The sequence below is a fragment of the Electrona antarctica genome (assembly GCF_951216825.1).
Source record: "Electrona antarctica genome assembly, chromosome: 12".
In the NCBI taxonomy this organism is placed as follows: Eukaryota; Metazoa; Chordata; class Actinopteri; order Myctophiformes; family Myctophidae; genus Electrona; species Electrona antarctica.
Genome location: NC_136793.1, coordinates 1,010,593 through 1,031,165, shown reverse-complemented (window position 1 = coordinate 1,031,165; position 20,573 = coordinate 1,010,593). Strand labels below are relative to the sequence as shown.

General features: G+C 48.1%; 1 protein-coding gene across 1 annotated transcript in view; it reads left to right on the top strand.

Annotated features, from left to right (window-relative positions):
• LOC306933432 (iron-sulfur cluster co-chaperone protein HscB-like) overlaps positions 1 to 20,274 on the top strand; it is a 41,474-nt gene extending 21,200 nt beyond the window's left edge. Inside the window, exons 3-8 of the mRNA XM_079515653.1 lie at positions 1,865 to 2,183; positions 2,928 to 3,024; positions 15,775 to 15,864; positions 16,510 to 16,654; positions 17,389 to 17,436; positions 19,926 to 20,274. Of these exons, the coding sequence (XP_079371779.1) occupies positions 1,865 to 2,183; positions 2,928 to 3,024; positions 15,775 to 15,864; positions 16,510 to 16,654; positions 17,389 to 17,436; positions 19,926 to 20,020 (794 nt within the window). The 3' untranslated portion in view covers positions 20,021 to 20,274. The remainder of the gene's footprint in view (positions 1 to 1,864; positions 2,184 to 2,927; positions 3,025 to 15,774; positions 15,865 to 16,509; positions 16,655 to 17,388; positions 17,437 to 19,925) is intronic.
• The last annotated feature ends 299 nt before the right edge of the window (positions 20,275 to 20,573 follow it).

The window sequence follows — 20,573 nt, the reverse complement described above, 5'->3', positions numbered from 1 at the left end:
ATGATGTACGTTTGTAATGATGTACGTTTGATGAATTGAACAAGGTGGACCCTCGTGTAAACAAGTGTAATGCTTTATTGGGTCGTCCACTCACAGTTAACAGAGTTTGTGCTTGAAATGTACTGTAATCCTGCAAACTGTTAATACATATTTCAATCAATCAATCAATCACGTATACTGTCTGTGCATGTTCACATGTGGTGCTTTATTGGGTCGTCCACTCACAGTTAACAGTTTTTGTGTTGAGTTGTGCTGTAATTCTGCAAACTGTTAATAAATACTTCAATCAATCAATCCACTTCACCACTTTTCAACCTATCTTCATATATAAATTGGCCCTCACTAATGTTCATGATAAACTGCCACAATGTTTTGAGTGGTGCAGGCACTCCAATGAACAGCTATGTGTGTCCCTATGTTTAGGGTCCCTATCTGTCTGTCTGTCTGTTTAGGGTACCAATCTAGCCCCCAGGGAGGCTTGATGTGGCAGTTTTGTACACACTAAACGCGTGAGGAATCATGAGGCAAGCAAGATGGTTTATTTAACGTGCACAGCATTACATCGATGCTGCAGCACCGGCGGGTCTCAATGTAGCCATCCATGTCACAATTCAGAGGTACAGCTTATATGCAGTGATAGACCACACCCAGAAGGTGGGACAGAAAGAGACATGAGAGAAGGGGTTTTAGCCGGGACAGGATGCAGAAGTCAATACAGTTTATCAAGATGAAAGGAATATTTGCTAAGGAAGGTAGGGGGGGGGGGGGGGGGGGGGGGGGGACAGGTGAGCAGCAAATGGTCCCAGGTCACAGGGCCATGTGTTGTTATCACAGCGTGGTTCCGATGAGCTTCAAAGCTGAGTTTGTATAGACACATTTCAATACATTTAAATGTCCTTTTGCTGACCGAGTGAATGCGTGATGGGGAAGCAGTAGAGATGGTCACAGGTGACAAGAAGGCATTGTTTGGACAGGCCTTGGCGTTGTCACACCATGGGTGTGAACTTCAAAGGCCGTATTTGAGTGAATGCATGATGGGAAATTCCTCGTCAGGCTCTCCAATGTTGAAGCGCTCGGCCCTACTGGTTAGAGCGTGAACTGCAGGCGGACCCGTGGATTTATGACGAGGAAACCCCGTGCAGCTGGGGTTTGACATTGAACGCTCGTTTGCACTTCCGCATTTGACCACCAGAAGCTAATAGAAACTGCCGGCTTTCTATTCCTGAAAAGTTCCAATGCGAAAATGGAAGCCATCGTTCTCACGATAAAAACAAATAAAAAATCTGCCTGGCGATGATGTCACTGGTGGATGGGTTTATGAACTGCCCACAGCCCTCCTATGAGACACAGACTGAGTGGGAAACAAATGGTGCTATTTTATCATGAACATTAGTGAGGACCAATTATATGAAGATAGGTTGAAAAGTGGTGAAGTGGCCATTTAATTGTGAAATCTTCAATCATGTTCTAAATCATGTATACTTTACATTGCTTAAGTAATATACATTTGGGACCAAATTGCCAATTTTACATCAAGGTTCCCACTCTCTCTTAAGCATTATTCATAGTCTGGATTTTCGGTGTTGAGGTGACCACCGAACTACAACATGATGTCACGACTAGCCGCGGTGAAGAGCAAACCACCGCCACCGCCACCGCCCCAGCCCTTCTCTCTGTTTTACTCACCACCGCTCAACGTTATTTCAGCTCCGGTGGTCAGCTCACCACCGGAGCGGTGGTCAGCTCATCACCGGAGCGGTGGTCACCTCACCACCGGAGCGGTGGTCACCTCACCACCGGAAATCCAGACTATGAATGAGCCTTTAGTGCCCACTCTTCTTGTTACCGCCCACAATGTTTCTAGGTGCCCACTCGACCTGCAGACCGACTACTGCACAGTGCAAGTCCATCACAGTCTCCTGCTCTACCGAGGCAGCCATGACAAGACACAGCAGCAGCTACACCAAGGCCAGGCCGCTGTTCAGGGACAGGGAGGTGATGTTCCACCACACCCACCTGGACCCCTCAAGGATCTACTGCTCAGCCCATGCAACCAGTACACACTGTTGGAACTGCAAGCAGCCTCTTGGAGGAGGAGAAGAGACTCCTGCCTTCTTCTGCCTGTCCTGCAAAGTGGTGCAGCCCCCGAGTGAAGACGTGTCATACTTTACCATTATGGCGTGGTGAGTCATGTTGTTGTTGGAATACGGCCAATATGGCCATACTGGCATACTAGACATTGTGGTGTCACGTGTCATTTCCAACTCTATTATCGGCGCGTGGAAACTAGGGTCTACTAATATATATACTATTCTCTGTCTATTGGGACGTGAGTCGGGTCTGAGTCGCTCGGCTAGCGCCTCGCTCGGCGAGGCACCAGCCACCCCATTCGACTGAAACAGTCGAATGGGGTGGCATAATTGACTGTTTGGAATCACTGGCGGTTGGTGACTGTTGTTATATTTTACGATTTTGCCATTTACATTTTTTTGCTGTGTGCCTATTCTTTACATTTTTTGTAGTTTTATAGTAACGATTTTGTGCAGCATGTTGGCAACCCTGTGTTTTAAAATACTAGTCCTTACCCGTTTTGAATATATGAACAGCAAATGATGTTCGCCAGATGGGGCAGTAGAGAGTACTCTCTGCTGCCCCATCTGGCGGAGTCAAGTTAATATAAGGAAGTGTAGGCTAGAGTGACAGACATTTTTCGGTGCATTAATAGATAGATGCTATAAATGAAGTGCAATGGATATTATTATTGCGAATGAAGTGATTGCGAACGAAGTGTGTGTGTGTGTGTGTGTGTGTGTGTGTGTGTGTGTGTGTGTGTGTGTGTGTGTGTGTGTGTGTGTGTGTGTGTGCTGTGTGCTGTGTGCTGTGTGCTGTGTGCTGTGTGCTGTGTGCTGTGTGCTGTGCGCTTACAGTGACCAGACCTTCACACTAGACACACAGCAGCTACAGAAGAGGTACCTACAACTCCAGCGGTCTCTACATCCTGACAACTTCAGCCAAAGAACTCTGGTAGGATTCAAGAACATGTTTTTTTTTCTCCTGACCTCTGGATTGGCAGAGCTACGTTATGATGGAACTCGAACTTATAGGACACACACTAACCTTTTAATAAGCCTTTTAATATAACGCCACTAATCTTCTTAGGGGACCCATTTTCATGTCAAGGACCCCCAACTTCATATGTATTTAGCCGCGAAAAAGATCTATCTTTTGCCTTGGGACCCCGATGAGACAAGATCATCGAGTTAAATGGGTTTATGATATATCCATTTAGCTTCTTATTCTCCCCTGTACTTAACACCCCGATCGCCCAGGACGAAGTTCACCATCCTTTCTATTAGTAACACCCAGCGCCCAGGACGAAGTTTTATCCAAAAGACGAAGTTTATTGATATGAAAACCGCAATCGCATCGCTCTACAGCCTAGGAGCGCCTGTTGCACAATCCTCGATGTTGCACAACAGTGGGACGTCATCGAAAATGTCCCCCCCCCCGTTTAGCCGTCGACAACGGAAATATTAAAACTAGGGCCGGGACTTTAACGCGTTAATTGAGATTAATTAACTACAGAAAAATTAACGCGTTAAAAAAATTAACGCATTTAATCGCACCTTTTTTTTTCCATCGCGGAACGTTTCTCACTGGGTGCGTTTCTAGTAGTACTGAATAGGCTGCGGCACACGAGCAGCAGCAGCAGCAGTTGTTTACTCTATACTACAGGCTACAGCTCCGTCAGAAAGCCCAAACCCAAATGAATCGAATGAAGAAGCCGCTTATATCGCTTTTGCTCCATGGATGGGACATTTAGATGTAAAAGCTATCGGATGGACGCGTGGATAGCGGCATGGCTGTGTGCAATGTCAGAGGGAAATGATCCATTTATGACCAACGTTAGCTTATATGCTAGGCTTGCTAGCTGCTTCAGTTTAACATGTCTCACAGACCACCGGAGACTCGCGGTGATTTCACCGCTGTCAAGCTGTCCTCGATGCGAAACATACTGAAGTAGCAAGCGACAAGCGTGGGTCAGCCCCAACCTCATGTGAAATGTTTCCCCCATAATAAAGTTGTTTTTATTTGTTCTCATGCCCCGCCATGTAAAGCACATTTGAGTATTTCATATACACACTGAAGACACTATATAGGCACTTGCTGCTCTTGTTTATCTGTTGGGATAAAAAAGTTGTATTGCTTAAAGGGGAATACCACTCATTTTCAACATTTTTCTATGGAGTTGTGTGCACTGGAAATAATAAAGTCACCCCATTATGTGTTGCCTATAGAACTGGAGGTCTGAAAAAAACAGTAACATTATGAAGTACATTTTTGTGATGTCACTGAGATGTACTTCATAATGTTACTGATTTTTTTCAGACCTCCAGTTCTAGGCAACACAGAATGGGGGGGACTTTCTTATTATATCCACACAACAACTCTAAGGTATATTAATGACAGTAAAATGTTGAAAATGAGTGGAATCCCGTAGTCACTATTCACTGGGATACCAAAAAACATTAAAAAAAAAAGGTTTCTCACTGTTCTCGGGTTGAATAATGGTATGCGATTAAAATGCGATTAATCGAGATTAATTAACTACAAAGCCTCTGATTAATTAGATTAATTTTTTTAATCGAGTCCCAGCTCTAATTAAAACGTTAATAACTAGTGTTTAAGCTCAAAACCGAGGATTAGATGAAGTTTCTCCACAATATTCTTCCAAGATTTATACTAGATTTATTCCCATTTCCCAGACACTATTGTTTTTTTCTTTTTAAACATATATGTTTATGATTCTTTCTTATATGACATAGTATTCTCAAAACAATTATTCACATATATTTATTCCCACAGACGCAACTTTTTGACAATTTACAATTTAGGCATTTAGCAGACGCTCTTGATCCAGAGCGACTTACATTAAGCAAGAACAAAAAAGCATGGGAATACATCACATAAAAAGCATTTATCATGAAACATGCGTACCGTAAGCTAAGAATGTAACAGTGAAATATCTATATAATGAAGCTATACATATAAAACTATACATATATACTATACTATGCTATACATATGTACTTCGATGTGCTATGACTACATACAATGCAATTATAGTGCTGTCTACATAACATGCTATAAGTCTGTATCAAATGATATCTAAGTCTACAGAAATGCTATCTAAGGGGGTAGGATAAGTGCTATGGGCCATGATGGAGTCTGAAAAGGTGGGTTTTCAGACCACGGCGGAAGGTTGGGAGTGATTCTGCAGTTCTGACTGCAACGGGAAGTGCATTCCACAGTTTTGGAGCCAGAAGGGAGAAGAGTTTGGGACGTGTGGAGCGTTGTCCCGGCGTTTTTAGTGAGGGTACTTCCTAGCCTGGCTAATAAGCCAGACCGAATCAGCCGAATCCGCCGAATTGCCTGCCGGCGGATTACGGTCTGGAGAGGCTCAATTGTACGCCCATTTCCTACACCAGAGAACTGGTGTGGCCAATCGGGACACGGTATGCAATATGGGCTGGCTTTGGTGCAGTGACGTTCAATGCTTGAGACCTTTGACTGACAGTAGCTCTGACCAATTGCGTCAAAGAGAAAATGTTTGAACCCGCCCCCCAGGAAACAAGATCCAGACACAGCATCTCCAGACTCAAATACCACACGACAGTGTGATTTGAGTCTGGCTTATTAGCCAGGCTAGGTACTTCCAGCTTCCCTGCGTTTGACCTAAGTAAGAACGACATCCAAGGAATAGCATAAACTGGCCTTTATACCCAGAGCACAGACAGACAAGGTTATGTAGAGAATAGATATCAGTCACACTGGTAATAAATCACTGGTCCAGGACTGTCCAAAATCAACATTAGACACACAACCTGCCATGGGTCGACCTCTATCTTTTAGTATTTTATATTAATAATTACCATCACACTTTTGGTAAAACATGGTGGTTGGAAATGCATCAAACATGGTGTGTGTGTTAGGTATGGGAAGCAGCGTGGGGGGGGGGGGGGGGGATGGAAACGGCTGGCAGATCAACAATATTTGGCGGCTGTCAGGCCTGTCAGCTCTTGTGAAAATCGATGGTCTCAGGCGAAGGCCCATGGGCCCTTCATGTAGAGCTGTTTCTTTAACCCATTCTGGACGGGAACCATTATGTTATACTTTAACTATTATAAAATAGCAGATCTACAAGCTCGTAGCGCGGCACCGAGTGCCGCGCTACAAGCTTGTAGATCTGCTATTTTTGAAAAAATCATAAAAATGTGGATCAAATCTGAATATACTGTATATTCTATCAGAGCGAACGTTTTAAACTCAAATCTTTGCTTCTGGGGGTGGGGGGGGGTGGGGTCCCTGGAACAGCATATTTTCAGATGGGGGTCCGCATCCATAATTCTTGGTCCTTGACATGAAAAAGTTTGACCAACACTGACATAGAAACATTGTTTTTTTCAGAAAACCTTTAGGATTTAGAAGACTTTCTTTTTTAAAGAATCGGCCTCAGGTCTAAATGGGTTAACCCATTGAGACCTGGAACGCATCCATGTCACGTTAGCGTTTAACCACATTAACCATTAACCCCTTTTTGGGCGGGAACCCCTTTTGGTGTTTTAAACATTGTTATAATTTAGCTATTGAAAAATAGCAGATCTACAAGCTCATAGCGCGCCACCGAGTGGCGCACTATGAACTTGTAGGTCTGCTATTTTTGAAAAATCGTTAAAATGTGCCTCAAATCTTTCCGAAAATTGTCATGATTTAGAAAACTTTTTTTTTTTTATTTCGACGTCAGGCCTGAATGGGTTAATAACACCTAACACAGCCACGTACTGCCATGGAAGCCTCGTATAATTCCCTTTTAGGCCTGAAAATGTCTTTTTAAAATGTCTTTTTTTCTGAAAAACCTCATGTTTCTGCGTCAGCGGTTCTCAATATTTCATGTCAAGGACCCCAAAAATTATATGTAATTGGCCGCCGACCCCCATCTGAAAATATGTTGTTCCAGCTGACCTCCCCATGAAGCAAAGACTTGAGTTAAAAACTGAAACTCTGTAACAATATATATTCAAAGATTTGAGGCACATTTTCACGATTTTTCAAAAATAGCAGGCCTACAAGTTCATAGCGCGGCACTCGGTGCTGCGCTACGAGCTTGTAGATCTGCTATTTTTCAATAGCTAAAGTATAACATAATGCTTTAAAACACCAAGGGGTTCCCGCCCAGAATGGGATAAGTAATGAGCGTTGGGTATATGACGAGGACCCCCCAAGGACCCCCCAAGGACCCCCCAAGGCCACATGACGAGGACCCCCCAAGGACCCCCCAAGGCCACATGACGAGGACCCCCCAAGGACCCCCCAAGGACCCCCCAAGACCACATGACGAGGACCCCCCAAGGACCCCCCAAGGCCACATGACGAGGACCCCCCAAGGACCCCCCCAAGGCCACATGACGAGGACCCCCCAAGGACCCCCCCAAGGCCACATGACGAGGACCCCCCAAGGACCCCCCAAGGCCACATGACGAGGACCCCCCAAGGACCCCCCAAGGCCACATGACGAGGACCCCCCAAGGACCCCCCAAGGACCCCCCAAGACCACATGACGAGGACCCCCCAAGGACCCCCCAAGGCCACATGACGAGGACCCCCCAAGGACCCCCCAAGGCCACATGACGAGGACCCCCCAAGGACACATGACGAGGACCCCCCAAGGACCCCCCAAGGACCCCCCAAGGCCACATGACGAGGACCCCCCAAGGACCCCCCAAGGCCACATGACGAGGACCCCCCAAGGCCACATGACGAGGACCCCCCAAGGACCCCCCAAGGCCACATGACGAGGACCCCCCCAAGGCCACATGACGAGGACCCCCCAAGGCCACATGAAGGTATATGACGAGGACCCCCCAAGGACCCCCCTATATGACGAGGACCCCCCAAGGACCCCCCTATATGACGAGGACCCCCCAAGGACCCCCCTATATGACGAGGACCCCCCAAGGCCACATGACGAGGACCCCCCAAGGACCCCCCAAGGACCCCCCCAAGGCCACATGACGAGGACCCCCCAAGGCCACATGAAGGTATATGACGAGGACCCCCCAAGGACCCCCCTATATGACGAGGACCCCCCAAGGACCCCCCTATATGACGAGGACCCCCCAAGGCCACATGACGAGGACCCCCCAAGGCCACATGACGAGGACCCCCCAAGGCCACATGAAGGTATATGACGAGGACCCCCCAAGGCCACATGAAGGTATATGACGAGGACCCCCCAAGGCCGCATGACGAGGACCCCCCCAAGGCCACATGACGAGGACCCCCCAAGGCCACATGACGAGGACCCCCCAAGGACCCCCCAAGGACCCCCCCAAGGCCACATGACGAGGACCCCCCCAAGGCCACATGAAGGTATATGACGAGGACCCCCCAAGGACCCCCCTATATGACGAGGACCCCCCAAGGCCACATGAAGGTATATGACGAGGACCCCCCAAGGACCCCCCTATATGACGAGGACCCCCCAAGGCCACATGAAGGTATATGACGAGGACCCCCCAAGGCCACATGAAGGTATATGACGAGGACCCCCCAAGGCCACATGACGAGGACCCCCCAAGGCCACATGACGAGGACCCCCCCAAGGCCACATGACGAGGACCCCCCAAGGCCACATGACGAGGACCCCCCCAAGGCCACATGACGAGGACCCCCCAAGGCCACATGAAGGTATATGACGAGGACCCCCCAAGGCCACATGACGAGGACCCCCCAAGGCCACATGACGAGGACCCCCCCAAGGCCACATGACGAGGACCCCCCAAGGCCACATGACGAGGACCCCCCCAAGGCCACATGACGAGGACCCCCCAAGGCCACATGAAGGTATATGACGAGGACCCCCCAAGGCCACATGACGAGGACCCCCCCAAGGCCACATGACGAGGACCCCCCAAGGCCACATGAAGGTATATGACGAGGACCCCCCAAGGCCACATGAAGGTACATGACGAGGACCCCCCAAGGCCACATGACGAGGACCCCCCAAGGCCACATGAAGGTACATGACGAGGACCCCCCAAGGCCACATGACGAGGACCCCCCAAGGCCACATGAAGGTATATGACGAGGACCCCCCAAGGCCACATGACGAGGACCCCCCAAGGCCACATGACGAGGACCCCCCAAGGCCACATGAAGGTATATGACGAGGACCCCCCAAGGCCACATGACGAGGACCCCCCCAAGGCCACATGACGAGGACCCCCCTATATGACGAGGACCCCCCAAGGCCACATGAAGGTATATGACGAGGACCCCCCAAGGCCACATGACGAGGACCCCCCCAAGGCCACATGACGAGGACCCCCCAAGGCCACATGAAGGTATATGACGAGGACCCCCCAAGGCCACATGACGAGGACCCCCCCAAGGCCACATGACGAGGACCCCCCAAGGCCACATGAAGGTACATGACGAGGACCCCCCAAGGCCACCCCTATATGACGAGGACCCCCCAAGGCCACATGAAGGTACATGACGAGGACCCCCCAAGGCCACCCCTATATGACGAGGACCCCCCAAGGCCACATGAAGGTACATGACGAGGACCCCCCAAGGCCACATGAAGGTACATGACGAGGACCCCCCAAGGCCACATGAAGGTATATGACGAGGACCCCCCAAGGCCACCCCTATATGACGAGGACCCCCCAAGGCCACATGAAGGTACATGACGAGGACCCCCCAAGGCCACCCCTATATGACGAGGACCCCCCAAGGCCACATGAAGGTATATGACGAGGACCCCCCAAGGCCACATGAAGGTATATGACGAGGACCCCCCAAGGCCACATGACGAGGACCCCCCAAGGCCACATGACGAGGACCCCCCAAGGCCACATGAAGGTATATGACGAGGACCCCCCAAGGCCACATGACGAGGACCCCCCAAGGCCACATGACGAGGACCCCCCAAGGCCACCCCTATATGACGAGGACCCCCCAAGGCCACATGAAGGTACATGACGAGGACCCCCCAAGGCCACATGAAGGTATATGACGAGGACCCCCCAAGGCCACATGACGAGGACCCCCCAAGGCCACATGAAGGTATATGACGAGGACCCCCCAAGGCCACATGAAGGTACATGACGAGGACCCCCCAAGGCCACCCCTATATGACGAGGACCCCCCAAGGCCACATGAAGGTACATGACGAGGACCCCCCAAGGCCACATGAAGGTACATGACGAGGACCCCCCAAGGCCGCATGACGAGGACCCCCCCAAGGCCACATGAAGGTACATGACGAGGACCCCCCAAGGCCACATGACGAGGACCCCCCAAGGCCACATGAAGGTACATGACGAGGACCCCCCAAGGCCACATGACGAGGACCCCCCAAGGCCACATGAAGGTACATGACGAGGACCCCCCAAGGCCACCCCTATATGACGAGGACCCCCCAAGGCCACATGAAGGTATATGACGAGGACCCCCCAAGGCCACATGAAGGTATATGACGAGGACCCCCCAAGGCCACCCCTATATGACGAGGACCCCCCAAGGCCACATGAAGGTATATGACGAGGACCCCCCAAGGCCACATGAAGGTATATGACGAGGACCCCCCAAGGCCACATGAAGGTACATGACGAGGACCCCCCAAGGCCACCCCTATATGACGAGGACCCCCCAAGGCCACATGAAGGTACATGACGAGGACCCCCCAAGGCCACCCCTATATGACGAGGACCCCCCAAGGCCACATGAAGGTACATGACGAGGACCCCCCAAGGCCACCCCTATATGACGAGGACCCCCCAAGGCCACATGAAGGTACATGACGAGGACCCCCCAAGGCCACATGAAGGTATATGACGAGGACCCCCCAAGGCCACATGACGAGGACCCCCCAAGGCCACATGAAGGTACATGACGAGGACCCCCCAAGGCCCCCCCTATATGACGAGGACCCCCCAAGGCCACATGAAGGTACATGACGAGGACCCCCCAAGGCCACCCCTATATGACGAGGACCCCCCAAGGCCACATGAAGGTACATGACGAGGACCCCCCAAGGCCACCCCTATATGACGAGGACCCCCCAAGGCCACATGAAGGTATATGACGAGGACCCCCCAAGGCCACATGAAGGTATATGACGAGGACCCCCCAAGGCCACATGACGAGGACCCCCCAAGGCCACATGACGAGGACCCCCCAAGGCCACCCCTATATGACGAGGACCCCCCAAGGCCACATGAAGGTACATGACGAGGACCCCCCAAGGCCACATGAAGGTATATGACGAGGACCCCCCAAGGCCACATGACGAGGACCCCCCAAGGCCACATGAAGGTATATGACGAGGACCCCCCAAGGCCACATGAAGGTACATGACGAGGACCCCCCAAGGCCACCCCTATATGACGAGGACCCCCCAAGGCCACATGAAGGTACATGACGAGGACCCCCCAAGGCCACATGAAGGTATATGACGAGGACCCCCCAAGGCCGCATGACGAGGACCCCCCCAAGGCCACATGACGAGGACCCCCCAAGGCCACATGACGAGGACCCCCCAAGGCCACATGACGAGGACCCCCCAAGGCCACATGACGAGGACCCCCCAAGGCCACATGAAGGTACATGACGAGGACCCCCCAAGGCCACATGAAGGTATATGACGAGGACCCCCCAAGGCCACATGACGAGGACCCCCCCAAGGCCACATGACGAGGACCCCCCAAGGCCACATGACGAGGACCCCCCAAGGCCACATGACGAGGACCCCCCAAGGCCACATGACGAGGACCCCCCAAGGCCACATGAAGGTATATGACGAGGACCCCCCAAGGCCACATGACGAGGACCCCCCAAGGCCACATGAAGGTATATGACGAGGACCCCCCCAAGGCCACATGAAGGTATATGACGAGGACCCCCCAAGGCCCCCCCTATATGACGAGGACCCCCCAAGGCCACATGAAGGTATATGACGAGGACCCCCCAAGGCCACCCCTATATGACGAGGACCCCCCAAGGCCACATGAAGGTATATGACGAGGACCCCCCAAGGCCACATGAAGGTATATGACGAGGACCCCCCAAGGCCCCCCCTATATGACGAGGACCCCCCAAGGCCCCCCCTATATGACGAGGACCCCCCAAGGCCACATGAAGGTATATGACGAGGACCCCCCAAGGCCACATGACGTCTAATTATGAAAAATGTCCAGAGGCGTTGATACATAAAACAATGACAATGTAAGCATAATTTGGGACAGGCTGTGAGGGAGGAGAGCGTTTAACCCATTCTGGCCTTAAAAAACGGTCTAAATCATGACAGTTTTCTGAAAAACCTTATGTTTCTGTATCAGTGGTGCTCAATATTTCATGTCAAGGACCCCAAAGATTATATGTAATATGCCTCCGCCCCCCCATCTGAAAATATGTTGTTTCAGGGACCTCCCCAGAAGCAAAGATTTGAGTTCAAAACGTTCACTCTGTAACAATATATATTCAAAGATTTCAGGCACATTTTCACGATTTAAAAAAAAAAGCAGACCTAAGAGCTCGTAGTGTGGCACTCGGTGCCGCGCTACGAGCTTGTAGATCTGCTATTTTTCAATAGCTATAAAAGTATAACATAATGCTTTGAAACACCAAAAGGGGTTCCCGCCCAAAATGGGTTAAGCTAACAACCGTTTTTTTGGTAAGGTGTTATTGTGTTGAATGCTGAGCTTGCGTCCTAACTGCATTCTGAGGTATGCTTCAGCACCAACAGAAACAGAACTGAATACCATTTTATAGTAGGGATGTGACTCCTAACTGCATTCTGAGGTATGCTTCAGCACCAACACATACAGAACTGAATACCATTTTATAGTAGGGATGTGACTCCTAACTGCATTCTGAGGTATGCTTCAGCACCAACACATACAGAACTGAATACCATTTTATAGTGGGGATGTGCTGATGAGACAATTTGGCCGATATCGATATCCGATATATAATTAATTGCCATTATGGCCGATAACCGATATAACCCCATGTCGATATGATCTCATTCTGTATTTAAAAAAATATAATTATTTTGTGCCATTCTGGAAAAAAAAGGCTGCATTTGAAAAAAGCAATGCCTCTTTATTCCAAAACTAGGATGCACCGTTATTGAAATGTTGGCTCATATGGGTCTAGTTCTGGGGGCAGCAGTGGCCCAGGAGGTGGAGAGGCCGCTTGGGAACCCATTTCCATCATCGGCTCCTTCTAGCTTACGCCGGGGCTCCACTGACTGCGTTGCGTTCTTCTGACGACGTCAAAAGTTGAACCAGGGCGAATTACAGCCATCAAAAGCAACGCAACGTCGACAGTGGAGCACCATTCATTGATTAAAAAGGGAACATTGATTCCCTGTTTTGACGTTGACGCGACGCTAACGCACGCCCGATGTCTGCCATGGAGCACCCGGCGTTAGGGTCGAAGTGTCCTTGACCAAGACACTTAGGGCTCTTCTTTGCCTTGTTTAGGGATAAGGGGTTTAGCGGTGACACAAATGGAGCCCTATATCCCCAACTGCTCTGAATAGAGAGTATGCACATGCGCATGATTTTCCCCATCAGGACACGCCCCCCTCATCTATACTGAGTGGCAAAACATTGAGCAGCATGGAGTGTTGGAGTTTGGAAGCACTCGTTGGAAATCACTCAACCGTCCTGCGTACCACCTGTTTCTAAATGTCACATAATGCTGGAGGCAGCAAAATGTTGTGTTGTTGAAAACAAGCACTTCCAAACTCGACACTTAGAAAAATAATCAAATGCAGGGCATTTCTTGACAGAAAGTAGCTCATAACGTTTCTATGGTGGATTTTTATGAAACAAAAACTTTGCAGATAGAAAGAGGATAATTCAAGCTTTTCGTACAGCTGCAATGTTGGTGAGTTTAACATTGTTTAAAGCAATCAGACAGGACTTTTCTGTTTGGATGAATGGGCTGTCAAGGCCAGAAAGTATTTTTTTGCCACTCAGTGGGCGTTCCCGCATAACTTCCAGGTACGATGATGTCACGCGCATACCCTCTATAAGCAGGCTGGTGCTTAGCATGGTTGCCTGCTACTGCTATCGCTGTGTGAATAATAGGTGAATCATGTAATCCAAAATGGCGCTATATTCATGCACCATTAATTTACTTTTTATTGGTTATCATTGAGGCGATATAAATTGAGGTGTTCATGTTATCATTAAAGGACCACTTCACCACTTTTCAACATCTCTTCATATAATTGGTCCTCACTAATGTTCATGATAAAACACCACCATTTTTTCCTACTCAGTCTGTGTCTCATAGGAGGGCTTTGGGCAGTTCGGACACCCGTCCACCAGTGACATCATCATTAGGCAGATTTTTTTTTTTAAAACAAGATTTGTTTTAAAATATATTTAGATTTGTATTATCGTGAGAACGATGGCTTCAACTTTTGCATTGCAACTTTTCAGGAAAAGAAAGCCTGCCGTTTCTATTAGCTTGGATTCACCATCGATGATGTCACTGGTGGACGGGTTTCTCAACTGCCCACAGCCCTCCTATGAGACACAGACTGAGTAGGAAAAAATGGTGGTATTTTATCATGAACATTAGTGAGGACCTATTATAGGAAGAGAAGTTGAAAAGTGGTGAAGTGGTCCTTTAAGGTGCTGCTTTGCGATGCGTTTATAAGCTTGTAGATTTGCTATTGTTGGCGAATGTCCCCCCCCCCCCCCAGAATAGGCATGCTGGTGTTCAAGTGGTTAATTAGGTACTCAGACAAAACGTGTGTCTTCGTGCCACGCTGGAAACTTGCAGATCTGCTTTTGTGTGACGCTGGTGTGGTTTGATCAACTAGGGCTGCGGTTCCCAAAGTGGGGTCCGGGGACCCCCAGGGGTCCTTGAGGGAGTTCCAGGGGGTCCGGGGACCCCCAGGGGTCCTTGAGGGAGTTCCAGGGGGGACCCAGCTAAATTATAATTTGGAACCAAATGGACCCTGATGGGTCTGTAACTCAGAGAGTGTACACATGTACATTTGTACACTCTCAGAGTTAAATTAGCATTGATTTTACAATATAAATTGGGGGTCCCAGAGATAGAAATGCTATTCAATGGGGGGTCCGTAGACTAATGCATGTCAAACTGGGGGTCCTTGAAATTAAACGGGTTGAAAATCACTGCTAGAGCCATAAAAATCTTCTCTTATGGGGGTCCCTGGCATATATTTTCAAATGGGGGTCCGTGGGCTAATTAGTGTCAATTTGGGGGTCCTTGACATGAAAAGGTTTGGGAACCGCTGAACTAGGGCATTAATTTCAGAAAAAGAAGAATATGGCGATGGGGTTTCTTTTACTGCCCGACAACAACAAACGGCTAAGAACATAATCAATATAGCTGCAGTCCTATTTGAATGGTTTCTCATAATAACACTTCAGAACTTAAAATCAGGCTTGACGTTTGAAAACAACAAAACAAACAACAAAACATTTTCATGTCCTTGACATGAAAATGTTTGAGAACGACTGACATAGAAACATAGGGTTTCTCAGAAAACTGTCAGGATTTAGAAGACATTTGTAGAATCGTTCCCAGGTCAAAATGGGTTAATTATACAATGAAAGATCAAATAATTAAATAACATATATTATACACATTAACAGGAATTTTATTAACAGAACTATTTATGTTGCCGGAAATGTAAAGTGTAAATGGTCCTTTTTGCAGAGAGAACAGGAGTATTCAGAGAAGCAGTCTGCTCTGGTGAACAGAGCCTACCGGACCCTGCAGAAGCCGTTGAGTCGAGGCCTGTACATGGTGAGTACTCTGGTGAACAGAGCCTACCGGACCTTACAGAAGCCTTTGAGTCGAGGCCTGTACATGGTGAGTACTCTGTACTCTGGTGAACAGAGCCTACCGGACCTTACAGAAGCCTTTGAGTCGAGGCCTGTACATGGTGAGTACTCTGTACTCTGGTGAACAGAGCCTACCGGACCTTACAGAAGCCTTTGAGTCGAGGCCTGTACATGGTGAGTACTCTGTACTCTGGTGAACAGAGCCTACCGGACCTTACAGAAGCCTTTGAGTCGAGGCCTGTACATGGTGAGTACTCTGTACTCTGGTGAACAGAGCCTACCGGACCTTACAGAAGCCTTTGAGTCGAGGCCTGTACATGGTGAGTACTCTGTACTCTGGTGAACAGAGCCTACCGGACCTTACAGAAGCCTTTGAGTCGAGGCCTGTACATGGTGAGTACTCTGTACTCTGGTGAACAGAGCCTACCGGACCTTACAGAAGCCTTTGAGTCGAGGCCTGTACATGGTGAGTACTCTGTACTCTGGTGAACAGAGCCTACCGGACCTTACAGAAGCCTTTGAGTCGTGCAGGGCTAATTAGTGTAAATTTGTGGGTCCTTGACATGATGAGTTTAATTGGGAACCTCTGGGTTATTTGTTTCTCCAGCTGGAGCTGGAGGGCGTGCACATCGAGGAGGGGACAGACCCTGGGGCCGACGCACACTTTCTACTGGAGCTCATGGAGATCAACGAAGCTGTGGACGAAGCCCAGAGCGCAGAGGACGCCAGCAGCATCGGCCAGAGCACAAAAGGTTAGGAAATATTATTTGCATGAAACAGCGGAGCGTGCAACAGTTTAACCACTTATGGCTCGTACACACTGCACCATATTTGCTCCGGGGACCATTTTGGCGAGGGTTTTGCTCACTGTGTGAAAGGCTCTGCGAGAAGATATAGCTCCGATAAAAGTTTGTAGATCTGCTATTTTCACACATGACTAAGCATTCTATTCTTTTGCAAGTCGTTGGGGGAAAAAACATATTCTCGATTAATCAGAAAACGTAATCGATAAAAACATTGGATAGTTGCAGCATTAACCCATTTAGACCTGACGTTGAAATTTAAAAAAATGTCTTCTGAATCCTGACAGTTTTATGAAATACCTCATGTTTCTGTATCGGTGGTGCTCAATATTTCATGTCAAGGACCCCTAGAATTATATGTATTTGGCTGCCGACCCCCATCTGAAAATATGTTGTTCCAGGGACCCTCCTCCCAGAAGCAAAGATTTGAGTTTAAAACGTTCACTCTGAAAGAATATAGATTCAAAGATTTGCGCCACATTTTCACGATTTTTCAAAAATAGCAGACCTACAAGCTCGTAGCGCGGCACCCGGTGGCGCGCTATGAGCTTGTAGATCTGCTATTTTTCAATAGCCAAAGTATATAGGTTAGTATATAGGTTAATATCATGACCCCGTTTCACCCCAAGGTTTGATCAAAGCTCAACATGACTTTAATCATTCCTCACCTTTTCTTGTTCCAGTGAAGCTGAACGACTTGACCAAGCAGATAGACAGGGCCCTGCTTCAAGGTACTACACTCCTTATACACTACACTCCTTATACACTACACTCCTCAACAGCTCACACTCATTTAGATAGACAGGGCCCTGCGTCAAGGTACTACACTCCTTATACACTACACTCCTTATACACTACACTCCTTATACACTACACTCCTTATACACTACACTCCTTATACACTACACTCCTTATACACTACACTCCTCCACAGCTCACACTCATTTAGATAGACACGGCCCTGCGTCAAGGTACTACACTCCTCTACAGCTCACACTCATTTAGATAGACAGGGCCCTGCGTCAAGGTACTACACACCTCTACAGCTCACACTCATTTAGATAGACACGGCCCTGCTTCAAGGTACTACACTCCTTATACACTACACTCCTTATACACTACACTCCTTATACACTACACTCCTCAACAGCTCACACTCATTTAGATAGACACAGCCCTGCGTCAAGGTACTACACTCCTCCACAGCTCACACTCATTTAGATAGACAGGGCCCTGCGTCAAGGTACTACACTCCTCTACAGCTCACACTCATTTAGATAGACAGGGCCCTGCGTCAAGGTACTACACTCCTCTACAGCTCACACTCATTAGACACAGCCCTGCGTCAAGGTACTACACTCCTCTACAGCTCACACTCATTTAGATAGACAGGGCCCTGCGTCAAGGTACTACACTCCTCTACAGCTCACACTCATTTAGATAGACAGGGCCCTGCGTCAAGATACTACACTCCTCTACAGCTCACACTCATTTAGATAGACAGGGCCCTGCGTCAAGATACTACACTCCTCTACAGCTCACACTCATTTAGATAGACAGGGCCCTGCGTCAAGATACTACACTCCTCTACAGCTCACACTCATTTAGATAGACAGGGCCCTGCGTCAAGATACTACACTCCTCTACAGCTCACACTCATTAGACACAGCCCTGCGTCAAGGTACTACACTCCTCCACAGCTCACACTCATTTAGATAGACACGGCCCTGCGTCAAGATACTACACTCCTCTACAGCTCACACTCATTTAGATAGACAGGGCCCTGCGTCAAGGTACTACACTCCTTATACACTACACTCCTTATACACTACACTCCTTATACACTACACTCCTCTACAGCTCACACTCATTTAGATAGACACGGCCCTGCGTCAAGGTACTACACTCCTCTACAGCTCACACTCATTAGACACAGCCCTGCGTCAAGGTACTACACTCCTCTACAGCTCACACTCATTTAGATAGACAGGGCCCTGCGTCAAGGTACTACACTCCTCTACAGCTCACACTCATTTAGATAGACAGGGCCCTGCGTCAAGGTACTACACTCCTCCACAGCTCACACTCATTTAGATAGACAGGGCCCTGCGTCAAGGTACTACACTCCTCTACAGCTCACACTCATTTAGATAGACACGGCCCTGCTTCAAGGTACTACACTCCTCTACAGCTCACACTCATTTAGATAGACAGCCCTGCGTCAAGGTACTACACTCCTTATACACTACACTCCTCTACAGCTCACACTCATTTAGATAGACAGGGCCCTGCGTCAAGGTACTACACTCCTCTACAGCTCACACTCATTTAGATAGACAGGGCCCTGCGTCAAGGTACTACACTCCTCTACAGCTCACACTCATTTAGATAGACAGGGCCCTGCGTCAAGGTACTACACTCCTCCACAGCTCACACTCATTTAGATAGACAGGGCCCTGCGTCAAGGTACTACACTCCTCTACAGCTCACACTCATTTAGATAGACAGGGCCCTGCGTCAAGGTACTACACTCCTCTACAGCTCACACTCATTTAGATAGACAGGGCCCTGCGTCAAGGTACTACACTCCTCTACAGCTCACACTCATTTAGATAGACAGGGCCCTGCGTCAAGGTACTACACTCCTCTACAGCTCACACTCATGTTCTGCCTATAGATTAATCATATACTGTACATTAGTATGTGAAGTAGGGGTGTCAAAAAAAATCGATTCGAATTATAATCGCGATTCCCGTTATGAACGATTTCAAAATAGTTTCATAATTTCATAATTTCCATTTTTTTTTTCTGGTTACAGTTACAGGAGTTTTCACTACATGGTGTTTTGTGATATGAAATGTAAGCTCACCCTAATCACAGTAAACATCATGTCTTCAGTCATTTTCAAGTTACTGTAGTCACTTCAGTTGGCTGGAGTAGATCCTATGTATTGAATCGAGAATCATTTTGAATAGAGAATTGTTATTAATCTGGAAAAAAAAATGCTTTTGAATTTTTTTTAAAATCGTTTTTGCATTGAGAATCGAGTTGAATCGAGAAAAATCTATTTTGAATCGAATCGTGACCCCAAGAATCGGAATGGAATGGAATCATATGGGACACCCAAAGATTCACAGCTAATGTGAAGCCTTTCAATTTAGCAAAGTAATTCCATTGATCTCCCTCTGGTTTCCTTTTTGTCTTGTCTTTGTTTAATCAGGAGAGCTTCAAGTTGCCAAAGAGCTGCTGGTACGAATGAAGTACTTCACCAACATCCAAGACAAAGTCAAGGAAAAACTTTCAAACCTCATGTAAAGAAAGTTTTCCTTTGGTTGCAACTTTTCCAAAAAAACTTTCGACTGCTTAGAAAGAAGAAAAAAAAACCAACATGCAAAGAGGCCTATTATTCAGACTACAGAGTACAGTTTGCTACACTTTTCTCTGGGAAATATTCAATGTGAGCCTCCCGGATAAAGACTCATTTACACCTCCAGTCAGTGGATTATATTCAATCAACTTAAATAAGCTGATTTGTTACATTACATTGAGACAAATAAAAAAAAGTAGACATTGTGCAAAGTTGTAATTGGATGCGTATCTCCTTTGAAACACACTAACATCATATTCTCACTCACATCCAGTTTAGATCCTAATGCATGATTAACACATTCTGGGCGGGAACCCCTTTTGGGTGTTTCGTTATGTTATGCTTTAGCTATTGAAATATTGAAAAAAATAGCAGATCTACAAGCTCATAGCGTGGCACAGAGTGCCGCGCTACGAGCTTGTAGGTCTGCTATTTCTTTTAAATCGTGAAAATGTAGTGCAAATCTTATATATTATTATTTCAGAGCGAACGTTTTTAACT